At 32.6% G+C, this 10,643-nt stretch overlaps 1 protein-coding gene across 1 annotated transcript; it reads left to right on the top strand.

Moving 5' to 3' along the window:
- The first annotated feature begins 3,372 nt into the window (after positions 1 to 3,372).
- Positions 3,373 to 5,867, top strand: LOC102597456 (F-box/kelch-repeat protein At5g15710). The gene has a single exon (XM_006338261.2). It carries the CDS (start codon positions 3,899 to 3,901, stop codon positions 5,213 to 5,215), a length of 1,317 nt encoding a protein of 438 aa, XP_006338323.1. The 5' UTR covers positions 3,373 to 3,898; the 3' UTR covers positions 5,216 to 5,867.
- The last annotated feature ends 4,776 nt before the right edge of the window (positions 5,868 to 10,643 follow it).

Here is a 10,643-nt window from a genome sequence, read left to right on the forward strand (position 1 = left end):
CTGTATATTTTTACGGTAATTAATTCAAATACGTAAAAATATTTTTAGTGAAAAAATGTGAATGATTTGGTAATAATTGACTTATGAAATCATGGGATTTTGGAGGATTCGGAAGAACAGTTTGGATTAGACTGTCTAAAGGTCTATCCAAAAGTCTTCTTGATTGTGCACAGCTTATAATCGTGTGATGTATAGCTTTTAAATTTATTTATAACGAAAATGAAATGAACAATCGGTGCTAAAACGATGGATAACAACATTGCAATTATTAGTCTTTTTCATTTGTATATAATTATAATTATATGATATTTGTTATTTTTTAACTCGGCTGATTTTATTTGTCCATATAAAGCTAATTAAAGAAAAAGGCATTGTTCATCAAGAATTTAATTATAGTCCTTTTTCATAATTAATGTTGTTAGTGTATATTTATTTGTTTTTATTGATCCATCACCAAGATTTTGTTTTGTAATAAACCATACATGAATCTTTTAAGACTAAATAAATGTATTGAGTCGGTAGAGAAATAAATAGATGGAAAGGGTGGGGTCAATAATGTTTATGTAGTATATCTACATTCTATAATAATACATGCAATTAAATACAATTTATTTTTATTTTAAGTGATGTAATGTTTTACATTTTCAGGTAAAGTAATTTAAAGTCAGTAAAGATAAACAGGGTAATAAGAACGACCCAAATGGTATAAATATAAATAAAAGTAATTTTTGACAATTTGTGCGATATTTTCTTATTGACAAAAGTCTTTTTAGTATTTGAAACAAAATACTGTTTACCAACTTTGCAGTTATTAGTCCTTTTCTTTTGTATAATTATATTGAATTCGATATTTACTAGTTGGTTAAATTAATTTGCTTGCATAAAGCCTATAATTTGCTCTGAAGCGGAAAAAAAAAAATCTAACCAAATCAACGATATATATTTATCCAAAGATTATAATTTTTATATATAAAAAAGGGCATAATACATAAATATGCCATTTAACTTGGCCTCATTTAACATTTATACCGTCTAATTTTGAGTGTGCACATGTAGACACTTAAACTTGTATAAAGTTGAACAAGTAGACACATGAGTTTTATGTGGCATAATACACAACGGACAGCACGTATGACGCAAATTGACATGTAGGATGCCACATAGGACGTGAGTGTCTATTTGTTCAATTTTATACAAGTTTAAGTGTCTACTTGTGCATACTTAAAGTTGGAGGACATAAATGTAAAATGAGGTAAAGTTAAAAAGCATATTTATGTATTATGTCTAAAAAAAGCTTAAACTTTTGAAGTCTTCTATTGTGAACCAACCTCGGCCCAATATCAATACCTATATGGATGTCACACAACTAGTTATTGGGCTGAAAAGATGCAGCAAAATTAGGGCCTTCACAAAGGTTGATTTGGGACCCAGGCCCAATTGACAACTAGTTAAAAGGACGACAGATGAGAAATGTCGATTTATGCAAATTGTTGAGAAAAACGTATAGCCTTCTCATCCCCTTTGTCCGAGTCTAAAAGCCCGTTTGGATTGGATTAAAGAAAGTAGTTATTAAGTTAAAATTAAAAAGTCAAACTGAAATGATTTTAAAGTCAAAAATAAAAAGTAAGGGAGACATACTTTTGGTTTTTAACTTATTTCAAGTCATTTTAAATTTATTTTAAGTTATTTTTAAGCTTGTCAAACACTTTCTAACTTATTTTAAGTTATTTTTATATTTGTCAAACACTTTCAAAAATAAAAAACTGACTTAAAAATAAGTTTGACCGACTTTTAAGTCAATCCAAACACCCTTTAAGCTTCTCATCTTTCTTCAATAGTTTATTTTTTTACTAGTTCATTATTGTTTTGCAATTTTTTTGTTAGTTCTATTTTTTGTTGTAACTTTAAATTTTACGATTATAATATCTGAATATTTCTAATGTTGGAGTTGTTACATATTCACCCCGAAAAGGCCCTCAATTTTTTAAAAAAAATTTGCACCGAAATACTTGTAATAATTTAGTAGTAGTACCCAAGTTTGATTTGTTGACCTGTGAGTGGACAGCTAGCGTTCTTGTGGTGTGGCCTCCACCAATAGTTAGTTCAATTTGTCTAATTCTCATTATTTTAAATACGCAACAAATTAAATTAATCTAGTTATTTATTAACGACAAAAATAACCGACTCTTCTAATTTTATCCTGTCTTCTATAATTAAAAAAAAAACAAGTCTTTTTTTTTTCATTGATTATTCTGAATTGTTCAATCATTGCAGCAATTAAATATTTTAAAACATTGTAATTACTATTAAATTAGATTTTGTTTCTACTTCAATTTTTCAATCACAAGTTTTGTTTTGTCAAAAGAGGCAAGACGATAACCATTTGGATTCTTTGCATGTGAAGCGTGAACGTATTTTTGTCCCGTTTTGATTTTTTATCATTTTTTAAAATTATTTTTTAAAAAGAAAACAAATTCATTATCTTCTTAATTTTTTTTTTCAAGGTTTAGTTTTTGGGGAAATTCCTAAGGCAGATTAAATGTTATCTATTTTTGGAATTTTGGTTATCAATATTCAATGTTATGATTTTGTTATCTCAACGGGAAGAAAGATAAAATTTTCTTGAGGTTTCATCTTCCTTAAATGGATTATTTGAATAAATAAAATAAAAAATTAAATGGATTATTTGGTGTATCGGATATTTATGAATTATGATTTCTTCCATAATTAATGCGCTTTTGCTAATCTTACAATTTACATTATGAGATTGTTTTACAATTTAGACCTGATTGACTTAAAAGTTTTATACCATATGTAACACATAACATGGTGAAACCATTTGAGAATTCAAACTTCAAGAGATTTTGTCAAGCCACCATTTGAATTTTGTAGGAAATACGCACAAAAAGTCCTCAATTAGGACATCTAGTTGATTTGCTTTAAATTTAAGTTTTGATATTCAACACAAATTAATGTTGATGGACAAAGTTACATGTATTTGTTGTTGGTGAGAGATGACAGATGACAGATATTCCGTAGAATTAGTTAAGGTACATAAAATTGACTCGAATACCACAATCATTATAAAATAAATCTAAATCACATTTATATATATACGAAATTCGTATATAAATGACTGACATGATGAAGAGAAAAAAACTTGTTTAACCTTTTTATCTTCTTAAAATAAGAATCTAGAGAATATATAAAATTCCCAAAAATTCATTATTTAAAATAATTTTTTTCTTTCATATTTTATTTATTATTCCTTTATTAAAAAAAAATTGTTGCAAACAATTGGATAAGCAATATACTGGTCAAAATTAGCAAACTCTTCTGAAAAATTATGTAATTTTCATAAAATTTTACAGTGGTGTATTTCTAAATTTCTGAAAAGTATTACTACTACCTACTCTGTAGTGGAGAAAAAACATATATCGTAACGCAATTCACGAAAGAGGCAAGAACGGAGAGATGATAACATACAGGATTTGGTTTTGACGGATAGCGATATGCCTATAATTTATACATTGAATCGCCATTGAGGTAACCCTTTTCTACAACTCTCTATCATTTTTATCCTCAAATCTGTAGTTCCTCCAACAAGATTCGAATTTGTTCGAATCGGATCTGTGAAACCCAGTTGGAAAAAGATTCGATCTATCCCTCAGATGATCCTTGTTGTTGGTGGTGTTTTCATCAATCAAAATTGAGCATTTCTAAGTTCTATGGAGAACTGTTTACATTGTAAATTCAACCTAATTGGAGTTTTGCCTTGATTGAAGTTACTTTGGTTTAGGTCTGGTGTGTACAGCTCAATTTGAATTGGGGTTTTGGGGGTTAATTGTACCCACATTCGTAGGCCCTAGCTAAGTGGGGATTTCTGGGATTTGATTCAATGGTTGAAATAGCGGAATCTTCGGAATCTGGGTCTGGGTTGTTGAACTCGACACAGGTAAAAATTGGGTCTTTGCCAGAAGAGGACAGTATTCACTGGCAAGTTAGCAGCTTTGGAAGTAGTGGCTCCAGGAATACAAGCCCATTAGGGCGTATTGGATCAAGAAACACAAGCCCTTCAAGGCAGAAAGTGGTTAAGACGAAACCAAGGGGATTGGATGAAGAGACTGTAACCACTTTTGCTAAAGCGGTTCAACCAGATGTTCAAATGGAAGATAATATCTGGGCCATGCTCCCAGAAGATTTGCTGAATGAAATCTTAGCTAGAGTTCCACCGTTCATGATATTTCGGCTCCGATCTGTTTGTAAAAGGTGGAATTCAATTTTGCAAGATCATAGCTTTTTGAGGTTTCACTCCCAAGTGCCCTCCCATGGACCCTGCCTTCTTACATTTTGGAAGAATTCACAGACCCCTCAGTGTTCGGTATTTAGCTTGCCACTGAAACAGTGGTTTAGAATACCATTCACTTTCTTACCACAGTGGGCATTTTGGCTAGTTGGGTCTTCAGGAGGTCTTGTTTGTTTCTCAGGATTAGATGTGTTGACATTCAAAACTTTAGTTTGTAATCCCTTGACACAGACTTGGAGGACATTGCCTAGCATGCATTATAATCAGCAGAGGCAGTTGCTTATGGTTGTTGATAGAAAGGATAGGTCATTTAAAGTTATTGCCACCAGTGATATTTATGGTGACAGGTCTTTGCCAACGGAGGTTTATGATTCAAAGATCGACAAATGGTCGCTTCACCAGACAATGCCTGCTGTAAACCTTTGTTCCTCCAAGATGGCATTTTGTGATTCAAGGCTGTATTTGGAAACTCTCTCCCCACTTGGTTTGATGATGTATCGGCTGGATACAGGGCAGTGGGAACACATCCCTGCTAAGTTTCCACGCTCATTGTTGGATGGGTACCTAGTTGCTGGAACTCACAAACGCCTATTTTTGGTTGGAAGGATAGGGCTCTATAGTACTCTTCAAAGTATGAGGATATGGGAACTAGATCACACAAAAGTTGTCTGGGTTGAGATAAGCAGGATGCCTCCAAGATATTTTCGTGCACTTTTAAGACTATCTGCTGAAAGATTTGAATGCTTTGGACAGGATAACCTAATATGTTTCACATCTTGGAACCAAGGAAAAGGCCTTCTTTATGATGTCGATAAGAAGGCGTGGTCTTGGATTGCTGGGTGTGCTCTTCAATCATATAACAGCCAAGTCTGCTTCTATGAGCCAAGATTTGATGCTTCAATATACTAAAGTAGTGCTTAGCTTAAATTTCCAACATACTTTTTACCGGGACGTTAGCTATCTTGATGATTCAGCAGTCTTGTTTCCTTCAATTTCCGTACTGCCTGCCGTTCATCATTGAACTTTCCTCAGGCTAGATTCTCAAGCTTAAATTTTATCCATCTTAATGACTTAATCTATCTGGTAAAAGTTCGAATTCATGTGCAAATTCCCCTAGTTAGCTGAAGTGAGCAATTGGATAAGGTTTTGATTCTGCACATTAATGGCTGAGAGGTGGTATTCGAGAGGAAGAAGTTAAGAACATTTCCTTGCTTGGATGAGGTTTCATGAAGACCTGAGTGTCGGGTATCTTCTCGAGATGACCGTGGGGATGGACAATTCGGGAGTATGGTTGTAAGATAAAGTTTGTTTCCAGCTTATGTACATTGATCTTCTCTTTGTAAGTAATTAGCACATTCTTGTTGCTTTTCTTAACTAAAGTAACAAAAAATCTCTGTGATCTTACATCTCAGCTCTTCTTTATGTCACAACTACCAACAGCTGATTTACTTTACATGTTGATGGTGATCGAACTGTAGGATAGTTAGACATTATGCTAGTTATTCAAATCCCTTGTCTTTTCTGCAGGAATGATGTTTATAATGATTTGCTGCTGTCTTAATTATGTTATGTATTTCTTATATTTTGAAATTGTGCCTTTCTTAGTGTGTTATTATCAGTATCAGATTAGGTTTTCATGGTAACTCTCTTATGCTTGTCTTTGTTACTCATGCTTCATTTTCCGCCATGTTCATCCTTACCTTCATCTTGCACTTACTAAGATGCTTACTATAGGGTATATAAGAAAAAATATTATTTGTCTGATTGTCTCGCTTAGACATCATTTTGGTCCGTATAAGATGAGGTTTAAATGGGTAATTCTCTTATGCTCGTCTTTGTTGCTCTACTCTTTCAGTGTTTGATACTTCCTTTTCCCCATGTTCATCCATAGCTTCATGCACTGGTCGAGACACTTACTAAAGGGTATATATGAAATATTACTTGTCCACTTAAACATAATGGGTAATCCTAGGGAGTTGATAAATTGTATTCTTGTATTTTGATGTATTATCCTTCCTATTTCATGGTCAGTTGAACATTCTTGGGTGAAGCATGTGTTGATCTACTGGCTAGGAGTAGCATCTCCTCCTAGCTTCTAGTCTGTATAAACCCACCTTTTCTCCCTCCCTTGTCTTTCCTTCAATGCATTTGTAGTACCTAGGAACTAGGTCAAGTATAAATTAAGAGTGCAAATCGTATTAATCTCTATCAAATGCATAATCTAGTCTTGGTACTCCTTTTTCCTTTGGTGGCTGAACTTAAAATCGAAGTCTGGAAATCTCAGATTCCTCTACATCAGCAGGCATAGTATCTATGGTTTCGGGCAAAATGCTGCAGGACTTGTTGAGTTTGTGTCATACTCGCCCAAGGTGTGGTCTAGTGGTCAATGAAGTGAGAGGTAGAACCATGAGGTTTCAAGTTCAAATTCCAGCGGAGGCATTAAGCACTAGGCGATTTCTTTCCATCTTCCTAAGCCTTGATTGACAGAGTTACGCTTTACCTGTGCTAGTGGTAGGTAGCAGGTACCCACTGTAATAGTCGAGGTGTGCACAAGTTTGCCCAGACACCGCCATCCTAAAAAAAACAAAGATTGTGCCATACTCTGGCCAGATAATGAACTACTCAATTTCCTTTCTCTGAAATCATTCTGAGCTGACACTTCCATTTGCTGCACAGCTAAGCAGAAGTCTACAATCTTTTGACCAAAGTTCTAGCTGCATGATGTTTAAGATTGCTTTTATTGAATCCATTCTTGCTAACAACCGGTTCTATAGATTCTTGAACAGTGGGTACGCAAGCATCTGGGATCTGATTTTACAGTGAGCTGTTTAACATTCTCCTCTGATAAGCACAGTCGTTTCACTATCTCTGTAATTCAGCAGGAAGCTGACCCACGATCCAAAAACCATTATTGGAGTGAACCCCTCATTAAACACAATAAAAGCAGATCTAGTCTTAAAGCTAAGATGTCATTCCTTTTTGTAGGGTAGACGTCTGTGTTGTCTGTTGATACTTGACAGGCATGTTCTGTCTGACACAAAGCTGATTATGTTTGGATGAACCTTGAAATGCCTTTGGCCAGTAGAAAACTGGAGAAATGAGTCTGTTCCTTTAATAGTCCACAGTAGTCGCTGGCCTTGGTTACCAGTTGCCACATCGTGGCTAGTCTCTTCACTTGACTATTTAGGGAGGCAAGATCGACCAATGTACTTGATTCTTGATGATGCAGATGATAGTTGGAGTCTGTTAAACATTATATTTCTTTCTCTCTCTGTTGCTTTGTTTTCAGCTCAATTCTTGGATTTAGAAGTGAGGCTGCTTTATGAGATAGGTAAAGAAGGGATATGTGTTTCCTCTCTGTCTTGCATAGTTTGGAAACCTCAATCTGAGCTTCTTTACATCTCTAAGCGCCATTTTTAAGTCTCTGAGTCTGTCGCTATTGGACTTCAAAATGGATTTTGGAGTTTATTACTACTAACTAAAACATTCTCTAGAAAAGGTAGAGACTTGTGGAGCCACCCTTGTTCAAGGGATGTCAATTGATTGTATTGATAGGTTATTCTTTTTTAATGTTCTTCATATTTTCACTATCTTTGTGAAAATTTTGTCTCCGCTACTATGCAAGATTTACCAGTTATGTGGAAGTTCCCTTTGAGTAAGATTTTGAATTCTGAATCCATACCTTGCCAGATGTCACACCCAGCTCCCTGTCAATTCGAACGAGGATGATACTTGTGAATGCCGTAATGAAGTAAAGCAATTGTTAAAGAAAAAGGCAAGGAGCGTATCGAGAGAGAATCTTTTCTAGGGATGTCGTAACAATAATTTCTTTTATCATATATCAAATACTGTATCTGTCCAACAATACTTGTCTACTATTGATTTTGTACTCTTCTTAAAAAATTATAAATAGAAGAGTAATTTAACCATATAATCATTTGAATATAATAAATATAATGTCTTGAAAAATGTAATAGGGAAATGAATATAATTAATACTCCCTCTGTCCCTAATTACTTGTTTACTTTTTCTTTTATAGTTGTCTCTAATTACTTGTCCATTTTGACAAATCAAGAAAGGACAATATTTTTTTTACCTATTATATCCTCAATTAAATGATTAATTACTTTGAAAAATGTAGAACTTTTCATCCACTTCATAATTAATAGGGGTAAAATGGTAAACTCACTATGTCATTAATTGTTTTCTTAATAAGTGTGTCAATTTAAAAGTGGACAAGTAATTAGGGACATAGGGAGTAATAAGGAAATGACTATAACTAATAATAAGGGTAAATTAGGAATTATATGTAAAATTATCCATTGATTTTATAAAGTGGACAAGTATCGTCGAACATCTCAAAATAGTATACTGAACAACTATTGTTGAACGGATGGAATGGTAGTGGGCATGTTAGAAAAGTGACAATGGGTTAAGGTGAAAGGTAAAAGAGGGAGACAAGGTCATTGGTACTCGTAGCCTTCTCTTGGCTAGTTCTTAACTTTGGGATTTAATTATCTCCTAATTTCGTACGACCAAATACGAAACCTCCTGCCCTATTAATTTGTCATTTCTTGATCCTGCTCTCTCAAATATGTCTATCTATTGTTCTCCTAATCTCCACTTTCTAAGTTACCTACATTAACTAATTATGCATTTTTGTTTTAACTTCATCAAGTTATATTAATCTATAGTATATAACAGGTACGAAAAAAAAGTTAAATTAGTAAAATGTCTTGATTTCCGTAAAGAGCGAGCCTGCAATTCCCGCAAAACCCAGCAATTGGAACCAGCGGGGAAGAAGGCTAAGCACCAGAGAAACCACACAGTTTTCAAGGATCAGTCACTTGGAGGGTACATCCCTCATGTCATAAAGCTCCTTTTAATATATTAAGAAATATACTCTCTATTTCAAAATAATTGAATTATTGAGACATTTTTCATTTTTCATTTTTCATTTTTCATATTTCAAATTAATTTAATTGTTCAATTAAATATTCTTTCATTTTTAACCTTCATTTGAATTTTCTATGTGATAAGTTTACGAAACTTCAATTGCTTTAAATTCTTTTCTTAGAAATTTCTTACATTAATGTGGCTGAGATTTTCATAAAAAACATTCTTCACTATATTGACAAATTAATACTCCATCGTCGGAGTTACACTCTACTTGTCATCTACATTTGTATATTTTATGAATTTTAATTTTGAAGATTCTATTGAAATAGTTGACAATCGATTATATGAATGAAGACTCAATTGATATAATTCAAGAGAATTTTTTTAGTCATTTTAAAGAGTCACGTATGGAATTTTGTATTAGAAATGAATTAAAAATTTAGTTAGTATTGAAATTAGTTACTATGATTAATGTTTAGTTATTCTAAAGATTAGCTTGACAATAACTAATAAGGGTAAAAATGAAAAGTAATGTTTGATTTATGTCCTAATCTTCTTTTTTTTATTGGGTGTGAAACACCCTTGCAATTTAATTATTTGAAATGGAGTGAATACTCCTTATATATTTCTCGACTATTATTTTGATGAACAAATGGATTAATCTTTTTATACCATTAATATTATCTAAATACTATAATATTAATTTGTTTTATATTTACCAATCAATGCTATTGAGTAGTTAACAAGATTGTATAAACAGTAATTTATTTAACTATGAGTTGCAGTAATGTTTTAAATAACAAGATTGTATAAATATTTTTACAAGATTACCCCCAAAGAAAACAGTGGAAGCCCAAATGGCATCCAAGGCATATCAATATTTGTTTATTTTATTATTTCACACACTTTTTAAAATTGTAGTAAGATGGTGTACAGTAGCCGAATCTGTGAGTAAGGTTTAAGTACATTTAATTTAATTTTGCTACTAAAAATTCACTCTCCGTTATCTACTCATGATTTGCATGGCACCATATATAACAGCTCATCATCTCTTATAAAACTAAAAAACTGACAACTTTTAACTAAAGATAAACTATATATGACTTAGCTTGTTCAAACCCACTACTGCAAATATTTTGATTCTTATTGTTTTGTCCTTCAAAATCAATTATTAATTACAGTCCAATATATTTAGTTCATATTAGATAGTAATTAGTATATAGATATTTATAAATAAATTTAACCGAACTATACATTTTCTTATTTCTCCCTAGAAACTTTCACTTTTTTTTTTTTTTTCTTCAAAATCACAATATTAAAATTGATTCTTATTATCCGAGCAACTCTCTGTTCATTAATAAGTCATCTTAATCTTAAAATATTTGATGAGTTGAGATTACCGAAGTATTGCAGAAGTTGGGCCGGGTTTATATATGGA

The sequence above is a fragment of the Solanum tuberosum genome, unplaced genomic scaffold (genome assembly GCF_000226075.1).
Source record: "Solanum tuberosum cultivar DM 1-3 516 R44 unplaced genomic scaffold, SolTub_3.0 scf00004, whole genome shotgun sequence".
Lineage (NCBI taxonomy): Eukaryota > Viridiplantae > Streptophyta > Magnoliopsida > Solanales > Solanaceae > Solanum > Solanum tuberosum.